This window comes from Silene latifolia, chromosome 8 (assembly GCF_048544455.1).
Source record: "Silene latifolia isolate original U9 population chromosome 8, ASM4854445v1, whole genome shotgun sequence".
NCBI classification, from domain to species: domain Eukaryota; kingdom Viridiplantae; phylum Streptophyta; class Magnoliopsida; order Caryophyllales; family Caryophyllaceae; genus Silene; species Silene latifolia.
Window position 1 is genome coordinate 17,870,754 of NC_133533.1, and position 23,543 is coordinate 17,894,296.

Below are 23,543 nucleotides of genomic sequence, written 5' to 3' on the forward strand. Positions count from 1 at the left end.
TAATAGAGTTTTTGAGCTTAAGTATATAGTTTGTGTGCTTTATTATACGGTTTTTCTAAAAGTATTGAAATGGAAAATTTGACAATAGATATGACATTGAAATCTGAAAATGTGTTTTCTTATTTCAATTTACCATGATATTTATCATAAAACATTTCATTTAAGTTTTCTTAACATGTGCCTTTATGACACATTTTAGAAAAACCGTTATTATAAAGTTTATGAGATCCTTTATAAAAATATTGAGCTCAAAAACCTATTATATAACTAAAAAAAAATACATATAAGCTCCTCTAAAAAAGATACATCTTATAATAGCTGAAATTTTATCGTATTGTAGTTCCGTTATTTAGTTTTTTGCTAGTAGGAAGTCTAATTGAGTCGCGCAAGAACTTGCCCATGCTCGTCAGTTCAAACTTTGGACGCATTATTGGTCGCCTTTCCCGAGATATATTGCGGCTATTGTGAACCCGTATGGGTTTCCCTAAAAAAATAAATATACAGAAGCTCCTCTAAAAAAACCCTCTTTAAAAAACGCTCTCTAAAAACCCTAACCTCGATCAATTATACTTGGGGCTTCCTGTAACAATTAGGAATTTAAAGAAAGAAAACGAGCGTGGTATGTATATGAGTAGCATATGAGTAATTTCCTACCTTATCCTCAAACTCCCTTTAACACCCACAACTCTCTAGAAACTTCCCATGAACACTAACTAGAAGACCAAGCCTAGATTTGGAAGGATTATTCACCAAGTTTGATTCTTTCTCACTCCTTTCCACTAGTAAGTTGATACTCATCATTTTCCTTTCATTTTTATGTTGACCCAAACCCTAGAATTTGGGGGTTTTCATGGGTAATGTTAATTGGTTTTTTAAGTAGTATTATGAGTAATTAAAGGGTAATAATAAGGGATTTTGGTGTTACATAGGGGTATAGGATGTATTGTGATAGTTATTATGTAATTTATGTGGGATAAGACGGTCTTATGAGACTGATTCTTGGTGATTTCGAGTAGCTTTTGGAGTATGCTAAAAGGTAGGTTAATCCTACTCGGTTTCAATAAGTATAAATGGTTGCATGTGTCATTATTGTGTTGTTATTACATTATAACATGATTGTTATGGATAATTGTTATTAGTCTCATAGTATTGTTGGGATTTCTTCATAACATGATAATGAGTCATTAGTGTTGGTTTTATAATGTCATTAGATTTGCATTATCACATGTGGTTGTTGATATACACGAGTATGTGGCATGATTGACATTCATGATATATGTAAAAGAGGCACAATTGGTAAGAGTTATGCATATTCGTTGTGAAATGGGCATATTGGTACATTGTGATGCATTTAGTGGTATATGTAGTGGTTGGAGGTTGTGGGGGAGTTACGGTGATGATTTATGGTTGTTGTGGGGACGTAAGGCGGTTGGGAGACCGTCGTCTTACGCTTGAGTCGCCTCTTGGAGCTTTCCACTCTAAGGGGGATGTGCACATTAATGGCTTGAGTTATGGAGGGACTCGCGTGGTTGAGGCACGACGTCTGGTAGGAGATGCGGTTGGCTTCCGGACCCGGTACCACAGGCGTGTCCCGAGTACCTATTTGTGAGGTATGGTATCGTGGGCGTGTCCCTGACACTGGTGTTGTTGTGGGTACGGCTGAGCGTGTCCCGGTACCGGTGTGGTGTTGCTTAGTCATGGGTTATTCATTGGCATATTGCATATTTACATATTGCACCGTGTCCTATGTTTATTTATTGAAACTGACGTGTTTGGGTTGTGTGTAAATTGTCACTTATTTCCGGGGTGCCCTGTATCGATCCATATGATAATTCCGATCATATGGGGAGCAAGTTGAGTACATGTTGATTTGACATCACGCGGGAGATGGGACGAGCTTCAGACTTGGAGTCGAGTCGCCATGAGATAGTTGACATAGCCTTCTTTAGAGAGTCGTATTAGTAAGACGCTTATTCTTTATTATTTATTCATGGTTATATAATTCATTAAATACTTTATTTATATTAAATGTTTCTTAACTGCAAATTCGATTCACCGCCTCGGGAAACCGAGATGGTAACATCCTCTATTACCTTGGCCGGGTAAGAAGATGGTGTTACACATCCATCGATAATCAGTCGATGGTAAGCCTCAATACTGTTTCATCTTTCAATCAGTAGTATGAATATCTATCTTTTAGTCAATAAAAGGTCTCCTTTTTGGTGAGAATCGTTTTTCAGTTCTTTATTTCCGGGGGTTTTCCATTTATTCGCACCTTTATGAACTCGTAACTAAGAGATATGAGCAGTTAAAATCTTTTTTGAGAAAAGTATGGGTATTTTTTTTGTTGAAAAAGAAAAGTATGGGTATTTGGGAAAAAGTATAAATTCCAGGGATACTGTAGGAATTATCCATAAATTTTATGTTAATCAAAATTTCAAAAATGCCATAAAAAATGTGTTGTATACTCTGTATGTATGAATTAAACAAGTAAACGCAAGTATATGCTCGGGCGAAACCAGACACCACCTTAGTTTTCACCACTAAACTAAGACCTCTTTAATAGTTCAAACACATGTAAATGAATCATAACGCACAAAAAGTACTCCGTTGAGGAAAATCTTATCTCGAGAATTTATGAAGTCCTCCGTATCAAACATTATTATCAAGGGTTTCCTTCATGTTATAATAGCAAGTAGACATGGCAAAATTGACCCGCTCCAAATGACCCGACCCGAAAAACTCGACCTGACACCTGACCTCAAGACCCGAGATTGACTCGAATTTAAATCGACCCGACTCGAATATTTACTGTTGCACACTGATTATTATCCATGAATAACTTGTTAATAGGTAACCCAAAAATAACTTGAATCCGAAATGAACCTGCCCAACCCCGAATTCGAACTGAAGTCTATAAACCCAAAATTAACCCGACTCAACCCAAACCCAATCTAATTAACCCGTCTGACAATTCTAATATTGGCCCCTAAAAAAACAAGGGCTTCACTTCCGACTTTCGAGTTCACAATCATATTAAACGTTCTAAACTTCTAACAACTCAGGAGAGTCGAAGTAGCAGCATCCATTGTTTTGTTATTAAGGAGGTTTATCTGAGGTTTTAAGCAGCAACTTCCGCCATTTTCTCTTTTCTTTCTCTAACCTAATCTTGTAAGTTCAACCCTAATCATTAATCACTCTACTTTCTATTTGATTTTAATTAATTTTCTTTTGGTATTATGCAAGTTTGCTATAAATTAGGTGTTCTTTTTAATTAATTACAATCAGCAGGATTGCAATATGGTATTGAAGCGAGCTCCGGTAGTCGAAAGCGAAAGCGATAGGGAAATGAGTTCTGAAGAAGAGAACGAGTTTTTGGATGCGGTATTAATTTTTAGGAATAATAATTATTATTATGATTATGATAGTTGTAGATGGTTGAGTTGTTATTTGATCTTTTAATTGATATTTAATTTCGTAGGTGAGTGAAGAAGATGAAGAATTAGGTGCTTCTGATGGTAGTTATGGGGAAGGGAGCGGGAGCGAAAGCGGTGAGGGTGAAAGTAGTGGGGAAGACGAAGAAGAAGATGATGATGGTAATGACGAGGACGAGGACGGGGACGGGGACGGGGACGGGGACGAGGACGAGGATGAGGATGAGGATGGTGAGGGTAGGGAATTTGTCATACCGAAAGACGATGAGATGGAGGAACTTGAGAAAGAGTATCGGGATCTTCAAAATAGGGAGGAGTATGTTTTATTTTGTTCAAGTTCTGATTTTTGGTGTGGAAATTAATTTGATTTGATTATTAGATATGTGGAAATTGTTGATAGAAATATTTCATTGTTCGTACTATTTCGTGTGTGTTTGTTTTAGTAGTGACTCGTGACTGTTTTACCCCGAGATTGATAGACTGTAAAAGACTAGAAACTGAGTTGATTTGGGGTGGAGAATAATAGAATATCACCTACGATTCTAGTAGAGAACAATAGAAATGAAAATAGAAGTGTTGAAGGAAGATGGTGTTGACTGTTGAGTTTTCTTTTAATTCAACAATATTTTATGGATAGCTACCTGAAATGGTGCAAGTAAGCTTATAAATGAAAGCTAGGGATAGAAGGGTACTATCAGAAAGTAAGAAAATAACAAAAATTCAAATTAACTTATATGACCAGTTTGGTGTGTATCAGTAGCCTTTGCGTAGAATGACACTTGGTTGAAGTTGTGTGAGGGCTGTTCACTTGTTCTAGGTAGCCTTTGCGTAGAATAACACTTGGTTGTGGTTGTGTGTGAGTCGTTCTAGGTAGCCTTTGCGTCGAATGACACTTGGTCGAAGTTGTGTGTAGGGATGCAAAAGTTTTTGGGTGTTCTGTAAGTTGATGAATAGCAAAAGGATTTACTTGGTTGCACAATGAAAAATTGGAAAATTTCTTTTTTGGTGTCTAGAAGTTTGGCTAAACTTCATTTTGGCGGCATGATTCAAGAGAGATTGATATTTACCCATTTCCACAGGGTAACTAGAGGTTTTTGAGGGTTTTACAGTCTATCAAGCTTTGTTAGCTAATTTGCATCAGCAACAACCTTTTGCTGGCTATTTGCTCTTCTTTAGTTTTTTTTTTTGAAACTTTTAATGAGGGTTTGCGATCCTTACTGGTCTTCCATGTTAACTTTTCGTGAATTTAACGCATCATTAGGAAACTGGTACATACTCTAAAGCGGCACAAGGATGAAGACGTTGTCAAGGGACAGGCTATCAAGAGCCAGAAGGTAGTTTGCATTTATTTATCTGAGCTATTTTCACAAACGTGCACTGTTCTATACTGTGTCAGTGCTGCTTGTATCTTATGAATAATTTCCATAATGAGCTCATCTATTATGACGCTCTGAAATCTGTGTGCTCTTTGTCAGCTGTTCTTGCCTGATTTGTGTCCTTGTATCTTATTTACAACTTTTCGTCTAGTTTGGAATCTGAATGAATCAGATTTTCTGTAATTACTTGTGGACGGTCGATGAAGTTACTACTTACTGATGTCACTGTATTTGAGTTCTTTTTTCTGCTGATTTTTCAAAGCTCTATTGTCATGCAAATAGTTGGAGGCTTACTTTATTCTGCCCATCTTTTCAGGCTCTTTGGGACAAGGCCCTTGAGATCAGAATTGTATTGCAAAATCCATATACTAAGTCAAATAAGTTACCACAGGTGATTGTTTGTTGCTTTATAATTCCCATGCCTTCCAGTTTTCTCTGCCCATGTCTGTCCTTGAAAAACACTTCCTTTTCTAATTGATATCCGGCTTTAGATGGTTTTGTTTAAACCTGTCATTGTTCATCCTAGGAACCAATTAGATCATTGTTCTTGGAGTCCAACAAAGCAGTTTCCAGTGGATATTCGGATCTAATTGCATCTTCGAAGAACGCGATAGATTCACTAGTGCAATTGCAAGAGGCATGTTATTGAAACATCTTATTGTTTTGCTATTAAATTTGAACTTCTTTACTCTTGAGCTGTCAAATTGGTGTTGTATATTGATAGTTGGCCATATCTACAATGCAGGCTCTGCTTGACAATAATCCCTCAATTGCTCGAGCCTTTGAAGGTGAGTTTCAGATTGGTTGTGTTTTTTTGTGATAATACCCATTTAATGACAACACTTATCCCTTTATTCTGTAATCAGTAGTCACATGTAGACTCTGACGAACTGTTATACTACTGAGGAAGCAAGGAAAATTTGGTGATAGTGCATGACTGCATGCTTAGCATTTGTTTTCTGTGTTTCACTTTGAAGTAGTCAGTTGCTGCAATGCAAGGAATGGTATAGATGTAATGATCCTTATACGCTTATCAAGTGCTATCTTATCTATAAATGATTCATATAGGGTGTCAGGAGTTGTTCCATAGCATGTGATTCTTTAAATTCTATCTTTCAGGAGAACATGTGATTTCCTTGCTTCTATTGATTTAATCTTTAGCCGCGTTGATATATATGTGTCTTTGCACCCTCTTCCTGGTTCTTTCGATTTTGTATTACATATTAGCTCTTTCAACCATCGTCCTCATGATGGTAGATGAGAAGATGGATGGTTGTGCTGTGACATGTTCCCTTTGGCTAGTGGGGTGATGTTGATTTTATTTTTTAGGGAAATTCTACAGTATATCATTGAATTTTTCGGTTTTCTACCTTGTATCCCTGTTTTTTCTAAAATTTAGGTGGTACCCCTGTACTCTCATACTTAGTCTGGAATGTAACCTTAATGATTAATTTTGTTAATATTTCCATTAAGTCCATCATTTTCCACAACCTTTCTTTAACCTATATTCTTAACCACCAACAATACCTCACCATCCTCCATAAGAGCCATTAGAAACCACTCTTAACAACCAAACAGCCTATATCGTCCACCACAAGATCTGCCTAGAACCAAAAACCCCCCGCAAATTGGGGAGATGAGTAGAGGATGAGGGGCTTGGCGTTGTGGTGGATATGAGAGGAGCGGTTTGTTACTGTTTATGGACATGTGCAGATGTGCTCATGGTGGTATTTAGGTTGGTGCTTGGCCAGAAGAGTGAAGGAGTTTGACAGGGGAAGGAAGTTGATGGTCATGTGAGGATGACGACCCATCTTGCTCCTCCATTGACCAATGGAAATTGGTGTTAGGTTACTTGGTAGGTGGTTTCAAGGGTGATTGAGTGGGGTAATGGATACTTTGCTTTTTTTATGGGTCAAAGTAAATTAGCAGACCGATTTCACGGTTTAGTTAACTTGGGGAGTAAGAAAGCGAGTTCAGGGGAATATGGTATGTTTAATAAAAAGTAGGGGTACAACGTAGAAAACCGGAAAACTTGGGGGGTGCATCATTGAATTTCCTTTTTTTTTCTTGTAGTTTTGATAGCGGAATTCTCTCTGTCGTTGTTCATCTCTGCTTGAGTAGATTTGGGATAATGAACGCAAGACCTATAAAGATCTAGCTGTTGCCCATTATGTAATATTGTTCTTGCCATGCTGGGCGGTGTATGCTTTACTTTCTAGTTTCTACGAATATATAGTCTTACATATTAACAGTTTAACACATTGTTCTAGCTTTTTAGATAATGTTCTGGATTCTTTTCGTCTAAACTTTTGTTCATTTTTCTGTTTTGAATGAATGTTTTTAGAAGGTGGCCCTCAGTCATCTCTCGTTTCTAACGGCGAGTTAGAGAAAATGGATGTTGATCAGGAGTGGTTACAAATTTCCCAAATTCAATCAAGGTGATATACGAGTCCCATCAAAGAGTTTTATCTGTTTGCTTTTGGTTGTCATTTATAAATTTCTTTCGCATAATTATATCTAGTAGTTGTTTGTTACGGAAATCGTCAATTTCACGCAGAAAATAACTGGGTTGGTATTAGATCTGCATGTGTGCAATCTGTGGATTGTAGTTGCGGAATTGATTTTTGACGTGTTGTGCACAAGGTGACTGGTTGATGCTGATCTCAAACCCCTCAGATAGTCATTTTGTTTTTTTCTTGTGTTCTTAATGATCATAAACACCTCAGATACTCTTTACATTCTAAACTCAATCTTTGTTACAAAAACGTGGCTGATAATGCCCTTAAAATGCAATCGTGGTGACCTTGAAACCCTTTACAAAGCGGTTCTAATGCGTTGTCATGGCAAATTTGATATTGTGATCTTGCCTATGCATTTGAGAAGGATTTAAATTACACTTGGGATTCTGTTTGGATGAGATGACGTGCGTGCCAGCTAATAGCCTTTGGATTTTGTCTTTATTTTAGCTTAATTTTCACCTGCTGTTTGCAAAATAGGAGGTTTGAGACGAACTGAAGCTGGTTCTTTTGGAAAATCCTGGCATAATGGAGAATTGTCTCCACACCCCTTTCAACAAGTTGGAAGTCCACAGCTCTTATTCGAACCTCAACGCATGATATCTAGGTCACATATTTGACGGCTAGAACCGCGTAAAAAACTTTCCTCCTGGAGTACCCGTGAAAAGTTTCATGTTTAAGGCTTTTGTATTGTTGTGATCGTTATGAGATAATAATTTCAAAACCAAGAAGACAATGGAGGAAAGTGTTGCTAATGAAGGGTGAAATGAGGAAAAGAGGGTCGAAGGTGCCTATCTCCTCCCTAGAGTAACGCGTTACCTCCACATGGAAGCAGTAGTGCCCCCATGAAGCCATGACCCATTATCCACCTTCCTCTACGATCTCTTACCTGCTGCTACCCTATCATTCCCTTACTAGTGATCAGCACTGTGGCCTGGACTCTCCAATACTACCTTGTGTACCCATGTCGGACACGCGGACATTTCATTTTAGACCAAAAATGATTTTTTTCCCATAAAATAGCCGAATCCGAACCTTGTCGGATACTTCTAATTGATTCCGAGCAACATAGGTGATCGGTTATCTTTTCATTTGATAGATTTTGCTGAATTCTTGGGGCTATGTGGTATGTGTGTGTGCAGCTTGCTTTTGCAAGCATTGATTTATTTTCATCATCTAAGTTAGTCATGAAATTTATGTAGTGCTTTTTCTGCCTTTCTGTTACAGATTAGCATCCTTCAGAAACAAGTCGGTCGATAAATGGCAGAGAAAAGCTGATGTGCACAGTGGTGCTGCTGCAAAGAAAGCAAAATTACTGGCGTTTAACCAGGTACTGCATGTCTGGATTTTGACAGTGAAAGTGATTTGATATCCGATTGCAACATCATTAGTTCATTACCCCAGTTCTCTATATGGAGAGGTAAAGAGGTTTGGATGTGCACCTTACCCCTTTGCTTGAACACAGAGAGACTTTGCATCACACATATATTACTTCACACTTCACAATATAAGAAGGGCAAACATATCAATAAGTCAGTTTGCTTTATTCCATGAGATTCCAAAGCCGAAGAAAGTGAATTATTGGCTTCAGCTGAGATGGAAATAGAAACGGTTCAATTTGGATTGCGTTTTCTCTAATTTCTTTTTGAAACTTCCTTGTAGAATATAAGTGACCAAGTGGAAACATACATGAGGGATCCAAGTAAAATGATTAGGGGCATGCAAATGAGAAGAGAGACTGCCGATGTATTTGGCTCTGTAAGTTTTAACTTCATATCTCCTAAATATCATCAATCTTCGAAAATGAATTTGCATCCTTTGGGGTCTGATTAGTGTTCTTTGTATGGCAGGCTGCACAACAGGTTGACAGCGCCATTGAGGAGGTACACTGTTTTTTCACAGCGGACTATTATTTTTATTGTAATTCTCTCTTGATCGTTGTTAGGTGCAGTGCTGCATGTCCTTAAACTGAATGTACAGTCCAAGTTAAAGGGTCTCGCCAATTAAGTTGCACGAGTTTTTTGGCCATCGACTTCTTTATATTCGCATAAACCTCTTTATTAGAATATGTCAATGCATGTATCAAGTAGTAAGAGACTTGGGGAACTGATTTGGGGGGTGTTTAAGTACAAAAAAGGAGGGGTATGGAGGGGAGGAGGAAGGATGGAAGGGAAAGGGAGGGGGTGGAAGGTGTGAGTTTCCCTCCAAATATTTCCTACTTTGGAAGCATTTGCCTGGTAGGATGGAAAAGGGATGGATCTATTTTCCCTCCCCTCCAACCCTCAACAATCTATTTTGCTAACCAAAGAAAGAACATTATCTCCGTGTATTTCCCTTTCCCTCCAACTTCTCCTATTCAAACATACCCTCAAGACCATGTGTAATAGTAAAGGAATTAACATTGGAACAATGGAACCTGTGCTGCTGTGCACTTAGTGCATTTTAAAGTGTCTGCTATTTTGTGAAGAGTCATTTTTGCGCACTAGGGTGAAGTGTCGAGTATTGTGTCAAGACTATGTTTCATGTCGAGGCGTGGCTCACAACAGCTTTTGTTTGTCTGTGATACTCCCCGTGTATAACCATTGCCAGTTTTATGTTAATGCATGATTATAGGTAATTAAGACCTCCTTTTAGCCCCCCTGGTGTTTGTATTCGTCTGTTTATATGATCTGAGTTTGAGATGGATACTGAATATCTTGCTTTCAACTAGCCTGAACTTCTTTAACTGGTACGTACACTGGTACACTGTTCCTATGCAAACGGTGCTTCCAACTGACCATGCTCTTGATTTCTTTCAAACTTTAGGCAAACCCTGAAGGTGATCCTGAGCTCTTGGACGACTCTGAATTATACCATCAAATGCTTAATGAGTTTCTTGAATCAGTTAACAACACATCCTCTGGTAAATTATTTTTCATTTAGTCAATAGATTTTTTGTTTTGGTCTCGAGATATGGGTTAACTCTCTCTAAAATAATTCACTTATTCATACGAGTCTATATAGTTAACTTCCATGATCTCACATCTGAACGGACATTGTGTCATTTCACCTACAGAGGCAACATTTTACACTCTGAAGAATAAACAACCAAAGAAAAGGAAAGTTGTTGATAGGCGAGCCTCCAAGAGCCGTAAGATAAGGTTGATTTCTTATGCAATCTTTCCTAGTTCATGATGGTAACATGGTATCACAAAGATTTATACAAGAGCAGTCTCAGTAGTTTCTTTGTGCGACTGTCTCGTACTTGACTAATTCTATATATTTAGTGAAATCTTACATTTTCTATTCAATGTGTCAGGTATAACGTTCACGAGAAGATTGTCAATTTTATGGCACCTCGACCAGTGGATATGCCCGAGATGGCCCCCAAGTTATTTCAGAATTTGTTTGGACTAAGAACTCAGAAATCGTCATCAGCCGCGTAGAATGAATGCTGTTAAGTTCGTGCTACATTTTAATCTGCATTGTAGTAATGATCACGAAACTGAGCATCACCAATTCAATTATAGGAAAGTTTTTTGGGATCCCATACATGTAATGAAATTTAATTTTTTTTGAGTTGGACAGTGTACATGGCAATATGGCACACACTTGATTGTGCTGGAGGTTCAAAATATAATCACCTTCTGTTTCATTAATGTTGACTTTCGAAATGCTCAAAACTCAGCTAAAGATTTCGTCTCAGCCTCGTAGGTACACAGCAGATGCCGAACTCTTAAAAAATCATGATTTTACCAATGACTAGTGTAGCTGGTAAAATAATTGAAGGTGGTATGTTGTGCTCTCGAGTTCTGACCTAGTTCAAAGTTCACAACTCATTGGTATCTTTGTTGTAAACCAGCGCTGGTTCAGGGTCCCACTTTCTAAGTTCAACCTAACCTGACCTGACCCGCCGAGAAAAACAAAAAGGAAAACAAAATTTTGATCCTGCTTGGTCCAAGCTAACTACATGTCGATCTTGGGTCAGGCTTGAGCCATACCTGCTTGGCCAGCCGTCTCCCCTAGACCGGTCCTGGACTCCTGGGTCAGTGGGGTTAGACCCCGCCCACCCCAGGCAGTCCTGAAATTGGTATGGCATTTGCCATGATTGTAGGCGTAAAACAGCGAGAGAAATGATCATGATTTTACCCATTGCTAATAGAGTTGGCAATCCGGGCCGGGCTGGGTCATTCGGGACATGCCCCGACATGACCCGGGTGTATAGTGCGTGCCAGGCACATCGGGCTGGATAGCGTGGGCCAGAGCGTAGAAACTGGCTTTCATCCGTGCCTAGGCATGGCACGGCACGGCTCGACTAGCACGACAATTTTAGGGGTAAATAATTAAATACCCAAGCACGATGGCCATGCCTCGGCAGCAGTCTGGCGGGCGTGCGAAGCACGGACGACCCACCATCTGTGGTTGGGCTGGGCCTGGTGAGGGGCTGGGCATGACGGGCCAGAACGAAGCATGGCCAGCCCACCCGATTACCTGCTCAGCAGCTCTAATTGCTAATAGTACAAAAATGACGTCCCCTTTGCAACCAAAGAGAGTACATTTTTTTTGGGGGTTTTCTAGGTAGTACTCCTAAATTTTTTCGAATTCTACGTGATATTCCTTGGTTTTCAAAAATATCATTGGTACCCCTGAACTTTGAAATCCTCTTCAAATACCCAAATGGTTCTAGTTTGCTTCATTTAAATGTTTATTTTATGCATTTTTTTTTGGTTGATTTTTGCCAATAATTTGCCACACTATTAACATAAATATCATTTACTCAATCGCAAACATATTTTCTTTACAAAATTTAACTATTTAAAAATTCGATTGTTAGTAGTTTGGGTATCTTACGAACTAGTTACTAAATTTAGGGGTACCAGTGATATTTTTGAAAACCGAGGGGTACCACGTAGAATTCAAAAAAATACAAGAGTATCACGTAGAAAAACCCCTTTTTTTTCAAATTCCGAGGCATTAAACGATTTCTTCTATGTTTATTTTCGTTTTTTTTTAGGTAAAACTTTAGACTTCCTATTTCTTAAGAAGTTTATCGGACAAAAAAGGCAGTAAATAGACTCGACTTGTTTGAAATTGAAAATTACTGAGAAAAAAAAAAAAATTCAACCGGTTAGTAAATATTGGTCATGCTACACTACTTTATAACAGGAGGTAAAAGTTGGACACTTATTCAGAGAGCATTACATTCCCTTCACTTGAACTCGACTACATCAAATTTTTTTGATACAGAATCACAGAAGATTGAATCAAGATAACTTGATAGCTTTCAGCTAAACATAATGCCAATGGCCAAGAGAGCAGACGCCCTCAAACAAGTACGTATATGATTCAATTGGGTCCACACAAGGCAGTGACAATGACTTACACCATCTCCGAAAATTACCCGAGGCCTCTAACATATTGGTCGAGGGTAGTGTTGAACAGCTCAGTCCTACAAAATTGCATACACATTTGCATAATTAGTAAATACCCAAAATCAAAATACATACTGAAAATGAGATCCTCGTAATGGAAATGAGTTATACTTCGTATTTGATTATAAAGCGTTATAAGAGCTAGATTCAACTCCTTGTTATGGGAAAAGAGGTTTTCTTTTCTTAATTTGAAAATTGCATATATATTCATAACACAAATCTGAAAATCTTCTAAATTAGTACACGTGATTAGTGTGACAAAGATTGACACATGTTTCTCTCTAATTAATTTTTGGAGAAAAATGTTGGTAATAAGGATTTACACGCTATTCTTTGGCTCTAGATTATAGTGAAAATAAAGCAAAATGATTCACTAAATTGGTTATGCCTCTTTCTATAGTGACGTAGTAGTCGTTGAGTGCAATTCTCCAAATAATTTTCAGTATGATCCAAGAAAACCTCTAAATGAGGTGAACACAGGCATAAGGTTGCGTAAATTCAACTATGCTACCATTTGCTAGAATCCTTGAGGCACTGGGTAATGTTGTTAGTATCTCTTAGGCACCAAAATCTCATATGAGACGGTATCAAGATTATAGTATCTTGAGACTGAACTATTAATCTTAGGCCCAGTTTTTCTAGTTAGAGCATGATAAAGTCAGCCAGATCATAATTTCACCATGTTTAAGTTTGCAGTTCTTAACGCAGTTTTCATCTTGGGTCATTCAGAAACAGCCTTCTTTGTGTTGCTAACACAAGGGTAACGTTGAGTACATCCGAACCCCCTACCCCCTTACCTCGCAATTTGCAGGCGGCCATTGAGGCGCTCGGGTAATGTTGTTGTTAAGTTGCTAAGAAAGTCATGGTTGCAAATAATTGGGTATTTGAATAGCTACCACCATATTTAAGTTGTTAATCGTTCCTTGAGTTAACCTATTAATTCTGATTAATAAGTCAAACCCAAGATCCGGAGATTAGTTACTTGGAAGGGAAGGGGAAGGTGAAGGAGGAAGGGAGACTAACAAATGCCTCTTACGACTTCCAGTCTTAATTCATGCAAGGAAATGCCGTATTTTATGGAAAGATAATAGGAAGAGTTCTGAGAAGGCCTAACATAACTTTATCAGCAGGAAAAAGGATAGCTACAAATATGCATTCCTAAGCATTTGTTGGGATAAGAGATCACATTGTTCCCACTGATCGCAACAAGTTAATTATGAAATATAAAAAAAGAACACCTTTTACTTGTAGGATTAGTAGAAAACTTGGGAAAGTATGGATCCAGGTGTTTAAATAACAAACCTACTAAATCTGTGAAGTCAATCACTTACCGGATAGGAGTTCCAGGTGAATAGAGAGGATTCTTGACTACGTATTCAACATACATGTTGTAAATATACTTCAGTGAATCTCGTAGATCACCAGTTCTAGGATGAGTAACCAGAATAAGCTGCATATACAGAGACGAAAAAGATGGACATCAGTCAACGAAAGAACATAACTTGCATATCAAGGAATGCTACACGAAATGGTTATGCTACACAGCTACAGATATCCAGATACAATTTCCATGTTACAGATGCAACAACAGAGAGTAACAAGATATTAATCAACAACGGTTTGTCCAAAAGCGGGTCCACATTTGAGGTAGAGATAACCCGTTGTGTTAGATGGAAAGATAAGGCAAGGAAAGTGAGTTAAGACTTAAGAACATAATCCAATGGCCAAATCTCCCTCCTATGGCAGAGTAAGAAGGCCGTATGTACAAATTCTAATCCCGTGTTGGAAACAAAATATGCTATTTTTTATTAGCAATAACAAAAAGCTTGGTGACTTACATTGACCATATGTCCACATGCTACTTCACAATATACGAAGCATGTACAGTTTAGTAAGCCATAGGATTTTATTGCAACATATTCCAATGCCAGCCATTAATGACTTGGTTCGAGACAAAATAAAAAAAGGAGGGAGAACGGAAGATCTTTACGTTTGTACTTTGTACGTTTGTAGTAATGAGCAAAGGGCGGGGAAGGGAAGAAAAGATAACAAAAAAAATGAGGGTAACCGATCCCTTAATAATCCTAAGCTGGAGATACACGAAAGGAAAACTCTTTTAGTTTTAGAGGAAATTGATCTCTCTTTTCTATACAAATTTCAAAACTCCCACCTTTTTCTGAACATGTCCTCAAGAACTCAAAGCAAAAGCCCATTTTCGCCAAAATAAATGTCATTCGTTTAGCAAATATCAATCATGATATATATTTATTTCTGTCGAAAACTAACTCTTGCTAGAAAAAAGAGCACTCATGAGTCATGACTGATATCAGCCAAAAAATGTCTTTTATTTCGCAAAAACTGGCTTTGGTGGGAGTTTTAGACGAAATGTTCAGAAAAGGTGAGTGTGTTGAAAAAAAAATTAGAGTAGGTGGTGAGTTTTAAAAAAGTGGTATAAAAATCTCTTCTTTTTATTATATAAGTCTCGTCCATTATGAATTTCTCTTCCCTTATCTCTGACTTAGAAATTGAGGGTAGTCCCTTCCTTACCCTCTGAATTTGGTAAACCAATCTGACTATGCAGGTGAAGAAGAAAAGGTGACAGGTCGAAAAGCAAAGCAGGAGCCAAGCTAATATAAAAGTAAACCTATGATCACCAGAGATCCAATGGCGAAATCAAAACGACCAGGGTTAATGGCTGGCAATTTGGAAATAATTATAACGAAGTAGCTGGAAAGAACACGAGGGTTAATGACTGTCAAAAGCTTACAAGCCTAGTTTCAGAAACACAGAAGCATTCAACTAGAGATCCTTCACAGTTGGATTCCTAATACAAGAAAAAAAAAATGTGACTACTTTTGAACTCCTAATACACGAAAGGATGCGACCATAGGAGCACAAGTGATTCGAGAACAAAGTTGATCAAATGCAAAATGAAATCACAAAATTATATTAGAAAACACAAACTCAAAGTATAACCAAACAAAAACAGCAATTGGATTGTGAGAACCAAAAGGTCTAGATTATAAGTGAATGCAGCATACCTTTATTCCAGATGGCGTCTCCATGAAACTAAGCTTATAAGTATTGGTGCGGAAACTATGAAATGAGCACCCCTGGCCTGGCAATTGCGGCACCCCAAGGTTGACCTTTTCCGCACTGCCTCGACATCAGAAATGTAAACATCAGCAATGTTCTATTTATTCCACCTTACATCCAACAAAATGCAACTTATGCAATTTGGTCAAGGATTGGTGATCTAGATGATATTCAAGTTGCACCAGTCAAAATATCAATACAGAAAGAACATATTTTTTGCAATCTTGTAGCTTAATTTGATCGTGTTTCTTTATATTGCACAGGTTCTGGTACTGGGATTTATCCTTTTCCCAAGTTTTCAGCTATACTACTGTATCTCTTCAAATTACCTCACATAACCAAAACTAGACACACGAACATGGTTATGATACTTGGACACTTCACTTCAAGCCAAAAATATGCGTTTTTATAATATATGAGTCGGACGCTTTCTAACCAAGGTTGGGTAACAAAAATTCCGGTGTAAGTTATGTAAATAAAACTTTAGGCATTGTCAGAGCTGATACAATATAAGTGAATGCGGACGAACTATCTGCTCTCCAAATTCCAGTGGAATCAAAGACTAGTCATCAAATTTACACTTTCTACACAACACCAGAAGAAGATTACACTTTCTGAATTGGAATTCATCTTCATTCACCAAATTTCCATTATACTGATCTCGGCACTTCTATAGTCAATCAAATCACACCCCCACCATCCAAAACTCGAACAAATAACCCACCGTCCAAAAACCCAAAAAGATCAAAACTTTAACAAGTTTGATCTATTCGATTCGTGCTAACCCATATATACAACATCCTAGGCACATCTTGTGACACATCACATTAATCCCTCAATTACCAATGAATTCCTGCAACCTAACATATCATACACCCACCATACAAAAACCATAAAAGATCAAAACTTTGCCTAATTGATTCATTCTAACCACATATCCCATATTCTAGCCACATTTTATGACAAATCGCATCGATCACTCCCTCACCAATAACCTCATACAGCAACAACAACATTACCCGAGTGCCTCAATGGCTCCCGCAACTTACAGGATAAGGGGAGTCGAATGTACACAAAGAGACTGTTTCCGAAACCAATAAACTAATACTGTACAAATTAACAAAATCCAAAATCAGGAAAGATTTAAAATTACATTACCATGTGAGGTATCTTTGCAGTAATCTGATCGACTAGCACAACAACAACCAATCATCCCAAAACCAATAATTTCGACGTAACACCAAAAAAGATTACAACTTTCTAAATTGAAATTCATCAGAATTCCATTATACTGATCTAGGCACTTCTATAGTCAATGAAATCACACCCCCACCATTCAAATTTCAACAAATAGTCCATTATACTGATCTGGGCACTTCATGATCATCCACATATACCATATTCTAGCCACATTTTTTTGATAAATCAAATCAATCACCAATGGCTCAATGGCTCCCCCAAATTAAGGGATAGGGGGTCGGATACTCGGATGTACGCAACCTTACCCTTCTATTAACAACACAAAGAGGCTAATTCCTAAACCAATAAACTCAAACAAATTGAAAATTACAAATTAGGAAAGATTGAAAAAAGGTGATTACCAAGTGGGGTCCATCTTAGCAGTAAGAGATTTGAGGGAAAAGAGCAAACCAAACATAAGTTTGTGATCTTGTTGAGGATCTAAAGTATGAAGATGACGATTCCATTCCCTGTAAAGCAAACAAACACCATTTCTATTGAAGATATAAATCATATGTGCATTGTTTCCTGATGCTGTTACTGCTGGTGGTGATGGGTTTATCTCTGTTCCCCCAAAAAACTGCATCTTTCAACCTTACTTCTCCTAATAATAATCAAACTAAATACAAAATTAATGTCGCACGTTGATCACTATTTATAACCCAATTGGTAGTTTTTATGGGATTGAAATCAAAATCAGAATTCAGATGAGGTGATGATTTAGAATTTCGGACGGATTTAGGAGACTCTCACTGGCTTTCTACAATAAGGTCGGAGATTTTTTTTTTTTTCTACAACCGGCTTGGCTTCGGGTCGAATTATTTCGAGTTATATATAGGACTGAGAGTGATGATGAGGCAGAGGCAGTTTGACGATTGAAATTCAAAAAGCTTAAGTCAAGCCAAGCAAGCCCGGGCTCGACTCGAAAAGCTCACAAGCCGCAAGCGGCTCGAACTATGTGATTAGATAAGATATTGTTCATGTTGTATAAAAATATTATATTATGATTATATCTTTGTATCATACCTATCAAATGTCCACTGATTTGTCAAATATTTTTAACAATCAATCAATCATCAATCATCAATATATATAAAAGAGGATTTTTTTTCGAGGCATGTGGTAATCTCCAACTATTTTAAACTACCTATTTAAATAATTTGTTAGATTTAGATAATAGTTGAAAGTATAGATAATCAATCAATCAATCAATCAATACTATATATTAAATCTAGAAACCAAGGGACTTTAATGTAATTAAAGAAAGTTATACAAATTAATTATACTATATAGTTTTAAATCACTAGCACCGTGTGATGGACCCGATTAAGGGATCTCAATGCAAATATTATATAGTTTGGGTTAAAATTAAATTATATAGAAGTTTAGTAATTTTCCTAAACATTTGTAAGAGACTAAAACATGGTCAATTTCCTTAAAATAAAATAATTAATTAAGATGGTCAATTTCCTTAAAATAAAATAATTAAATTTCCTTAAAATAAAGTAATTAATTAGTATAAAAATGCACACTTATGATATTAATTATTATCATCGTAAAATTATATACTAAATTTAGATGTATAGAGATGTTATTTATTTAACATACAAAAATATAATATAAGTAGGTTATAAATAATTCAAGTTAGATTCCATAATATATAATACTCCCTCTTATTTATTTATAATGTTCCCTCTTTTAAAAACGGATTATTCAAGTAATGTTCCCCTTTCTTTTTTTGGTAAATTTTACTCTTATTTTATTCATCCCTCTCTCCCATCATCAAACCCCACACAACTCTTTTACTCCTATTTTATTAATTTTCTTAATGTTTTGGCCCCAAAACTCCTTATTTAACTCCTAATAATTTATCTCTCTCTCCTATCACTAACCCCATCAATGTCCTTTATTCATTTTTAATAGTATTCCTTAAGTATCGTGCCAAAGACAAAGGGAACATTATAACGAATTGGAGGGAGTATTGCATAATTCTTTCGATTTGATTTAATGCACATATGTAATATATCTATATAAATATATAATTCTCTTAAAATTACATGCCTAAGTAGTAAAAGTAATTTCGTCAGTAAAGAAAAGAATTGTAGTAACATTGGATATAATTATATGATAGTAATCACTCATTTGAATAGTAAAAGTAACAATATTATCAGCGAGATTAGTGAAAGTAGTAGAAACAACGGGAGTAGTGAAATAATCAATATTAATGCGACAATAGTGAAAGTAACGATAATTACGGCGGGAGTAATGAAATTATCAATATTAATGCGGCAGTAGTGACGGTAACAATAACTACGGCGGGAGTAGTGAAACTAACAATGATTACGGGCAAGTAGTGAAATGTTATTACTATTGTTTCATTAATAAGAGTAAAATATTAATAGCGGGAGTAGAGAATTTGTCTAAAAATTTATTTCATCGTAATTTTAGGATATGTCATAGAAAAATATATTAATGATAAATTTATGGGTTATGCAACTTTAAGTAATTTTATTTAAATTTAAAAAAAAAAAATATAATGGTAAGTAGAGGTAGCACGGGCGAAACCGGGCACCAATACTAGTTATATAACAAAGTTAAGATAATTTGTGAACTTTTATTTATTGTGATTGTAGTACATCTAGAAGTCTTTCGCAAGTCATTCGGATTCAATCAATATATACTAGAGTATATAAAGACATGCAGTCGTAATTCCGCTTATGATATTATTGTTGTTTTTTCTTTTTATTCATGTTGTATTTGTTTGTTTACGTAATATATGTATGCACATTATTTCGATTCTATTATCAACTACTCCAATTTAATACGCGTCTTTTATCTTGCAGGTGTTTAGAATATAATTTAGGTCAAGAAGGATTCATATTAACTAGCTAAGACAACATTCACATCGACACAACATAATATGATGGTAAGTCCTACACATAATTTTGTTTCTGTCATTTACCTTTTTTGAGTCAAATTCTTAAAACTTTAGGCATTGACTAAATTATAAACTATAAATTTTTCGAGTTTAAATCTTTAGTTAAAGGGTATGGGAGGCTAAGATTATTCAGAGATATGCTACAAAGTGTTTCTCAAATGGAGAATGGTGGGTTTCCATTGGACACAATCTCTTCAACCATGGTCCTATCGTCCTATGGTATTCACAGTGAACTAACCCAAATGATTATTGGCCCAGAGAATTGAATGCTTTAGGCATTAGCCTTTCAATTAGGACATATAACTTTGTGCTAAATTATTGCAAGATCTGAAGAGTGTTCCCATTTCATTGAAAGACTTCATGCCATCAAAAATTCAACGTTACATTGTGATCATGTTTATCATGGTCTACTATTCATTGAAAGATGAAAGACTTCATTCCATAAAAAGTTTTATCTATTTTATTCTTCCTATAAGTTTGTTGAATTCAACGTGGGAAATAAAATAAGGTAAGTTTCAAGTATTTCAATGTAAATTTTGCTTTTGAGATGTGTACGATTATCCAACTATGAAAACTTTCAAATTATTATTTCAAGAGAAACCATCATAAAATAGGGTTATAAATTTGTATTTCTTTTAATATTTTTTCATTTTAATGCAGGGTGAAGCAAGGGTTTTTATTTGAGATTGACAGGCGATTATACTTGATCTCTTTAGATTTGGACTTTAACAAATAATCATGATTATCCAACCTTCTTAGTGAACAAGGATCACAAATTCACGTAGTCATACTTGCAATTAGCTAATTAGCCAAAAAGATGTAAAGAGTTCGTCGCGTTAGAGCATGCAAGCGGGATGCATATAAAATATTTTCAAATCCTCCAACTTGGTAAGCATAGATTTGAGATTGTCAAGATACAGCCCACCCATGATAAATGCGCATGTGAGTATTCCACATTGGAAAAATAGGAGAGAGTTGTCTATCATATAAAACCAAGGAGTTACTCCACCCATTGCCAATTGGTTTTGGGATAGAACCTCCTTGGACTTATAAGTCGGACTCTCTCTCCTCCATGCGGGTGCGAGTCAGGCCTGATAACAGAACTTATCAGAGATGGCAGTGGAAGATGATATAGAAACAAAATTTATTTCCTCAATGACAAAAAATTTCAGTGTCAAATAAATTTTTAATTAATTTACATCCCTTGGTCTCTCTTTGGGAAAGGGGTAGACAGAATTTAGGGTAGGGTTTAATGCTAAACGTCATTTCTTACAATATACTCCGTAGAAGAGAGAAAAGTCGGTTCTTGAGACAACATTATATGTTTGATATATTTCCCAATGGGAAAATCATATATTCATGTCTATTAACGAATTGGACTTGAGCTCATATTATTAAACAATATTTGAAGGCCGAATAGTTGAGTCTTGATTGGACACGACAAAAAAAATACCAAGATAAGACTTAAGAATACGAGAATTTGGTTGGGATGGAAACACAACAGTGTTTCGCAGTATATATATCAGCGGTCCCTCATACTCTTACCTACTTTCCCCCATATATAAAAATTGACAATATACGTTTTTAGATAAAAATGTAGAAGTCTTTAATAAGTTGGATATACGTCATCACGTTACCTATAAAATTATCAGTTACACAATTCCAGTATAACGTTGGTCTAATTTCATATTATTATTATTATGTGCTTGGTGTCCCTTTGTTTAAAGTCTTATACTCCATATTAAATTTCTATAGATTTTCTAACCATTCGATAATATTGTGGATAAAATAAACCATTTTTAATTATTTAGTGCGCATATGTGGCGTAATATGTACATCAAAAACATATCCAAACATTATTGATTTACAAAACATTTCGCAATGAACAAGTTACACGTATCCGATTGACTTTAAATGTCGACACATTATCTACTTACAATTTTGAAAAGCTCACTTAAAAGAGAACATTATTTAGTTATCGTACATCGCACGAGCATGAAATCTAGTTATATATAAACTCGAGCTTGACCCATAGCCTTGTTATTGAAAATATCGAATAAAAAAATTAAAAAATTAACAATTATATATAAGCTCGAGTTTGGCTCGAGCTCACGTTAAAACTCGCAAGCTTGATTATATATTTGTATCATACTCTCTAATGGAGAGAGACATTGATATCTAACGTTGGGATTGGACTAGGACAATGAATATACACGTCCCATTAGTATAGGACGTTGATTGTGGGTGTCTCTTATGGGAATGAACATTGAATTTGGGTGTCAGTGTGGGATAGGGACATTGAGTATTATTGTTTGTGTCCATTAGGGACATTGAGTTTCATTGTTCATGTCCATTAAGGAAAACTAGATTCAACGTCAATTGATACGAAAATAAATACAATTCAATTCATACTGAGCAAGCAATGATTCGTACTAGGCAAGCAATGATTCAACGTCCACATTCATAATTGATTCATACTAGGCAATAACTCATACTATGCAATGTCCGATTAAAATGAAATTACATTGTGTAGTTAATTAGTTAATTTACGGATGATTCGTCGCTAGCCATTGATTTAGATGATTCATTGTTTGACATTGAATCCGATTAACAAAGTCTTGATTTTTTAATTTTTAATTTTTTAAAAAATTTTGTTGTTTGGGAGGATTTGGAAGAAATATAGGAGGGAGAGAGTGACTAAGGGTAGTGATGGTCTTTTTAAAAAAAAACATCGACGATTCGTTACAAAACGTCAAGAACGTTTCGCAACCCGGTTTTAAAACCGGAAACATTTTTTAAAAAAATACGGAATATATAAAAAAGAAAAAAGAAAAACCCTAAAACAAGTTTATTCAGAGTTAAATTACTCAAGTTCGAACTCTATTTCTGTACTATAAAGTGCACGTGTTGAGCACTTGAGGTTATGTTTACTGTACTTTGTGTCTTCTGAATTATCCGCCGCCTCAAATCTCTGCATATTCACTTGTTCTTTAGATTTTGTTCTTGGTAGGATTCATTAATCTTCTTATAATTATTTTGTTATTTTTTTTTTGCTTATTAACTCAAATTTAATTCATGCAATACCTTGATGTTCTTCATGATTCAATAATTGTTTAATGGCATTAACAGTCAATTGTTTTTGAATAATTGAGCTATTGAAACACTGGGTTAATGTGGTGGTTGTTGTTTTTGAATAAATTGGGTTTTGTTTAAATTTAGTGGGTTATGCTTGGAAAGAAAATTGTTGCGAATATAAGGGTAAGGCTGTTTACATTCGACCAATTTATCTCGCAATTTGCGGGAGCTCTTAGAGCATTAGGGTAATTTTGTGATGGTTGTTATATAATTGTAGAGAAAATTATCAACCATTAGCTTAATTGTAGTGAGATTTGCTCTCAAATATGTCCTTGTATACTTCTTTTTTTATTCCTTGAGGAGTTGAGAGGAAGTGGTGAATGATTGGCATTTGACAGTGACGGAGCGACGTGACAGCCGCTAGCCGAGAGGGGGATGTCGTCCCCTGGGCTATAGAA

General features: G+C 36.2%; 2 protein-coding genes across 4 annotated transcripts; one reads left to right on the forward strand and one right to left on the reverse strand.

Moving 5' to 3' along the window:
- The first annotated feature begins 1,859 nt into the window (after positions 1–1,859).
- LOC141596516 (uncharacterized) lies at positions 1,860–10,961 on the forward strand. 3 transcript variants are annotated; one of them, XM_074416711.1, is made up of 14 exons: positions 1,860–1,961; positions 3,292–3,384; positions 3,482–3,750; positions 4,696–4,768; positions 5,127–5,201; positions 5,337–5,447; positions 5,556–5,598; positions 7,155–7,248; positions 8,554–8,656; positions 8,989–9,084; positions 9,177–9,209; positions 10,132–10,228; positions 10,382–10,466; positions 10,625–10,961. In XM_074416711.1, the coding sequence occupies exons 2-14, from the start codon at positions 3,301–3,303 to the stop codon at positions 10,749–10,751; spliced, it is 1,290 nt and encodes a 429-aa protein (XP_074272812.1). In that variant the 5' UTR covers positions 1,860–1,961; positions 3,292–3,300; the 3' UTR covers positions 10,752–10,961. The 3 variants fall into 3 exon arrangements, with proteins under 3 accessions (XP_074272812.1, XP_074272810.1, XP_074272811.1); XM_074416709.1 differs by lacking the exon at positions 1,860–1,961 and adding an exon at positions 3,063–3,171; XM_074416710.1 differs by lacking the exon at positions 1,860–1,961 and adding an exon at positions 3,070–3,171 and having other exon boundaries at positions 3,289–3,384.
- A 1,418-nt stretch (positions 10,962–12,379) lies between these two features.
- LOC141596517 (uncharacterized) lies at positions 12,380–17,877 on the reverse strand. The gene is made up of 4 exons (XM_074416712.1): positions 17,435–17,877; positions 15,779–15,893; positions 14,069–14,187; positions 12,380–12,754 (listed from the first exon to the last, which is right to left on the reverse strand). The coding sequence occupies exons 1-4, from the start codon at positions 17,656–17,658 to the stop codon at positions 12,703–12,705; spliced, it is 510 nt and encodes a 169-aa protein (XP_074272813.1). The 5' UTR covers positions 17,659–17,877; the 3' UTR covers positions 12,380–12,702.
- Positions 17,878–23,543: the final 5,666 nt, after the last annotated feature.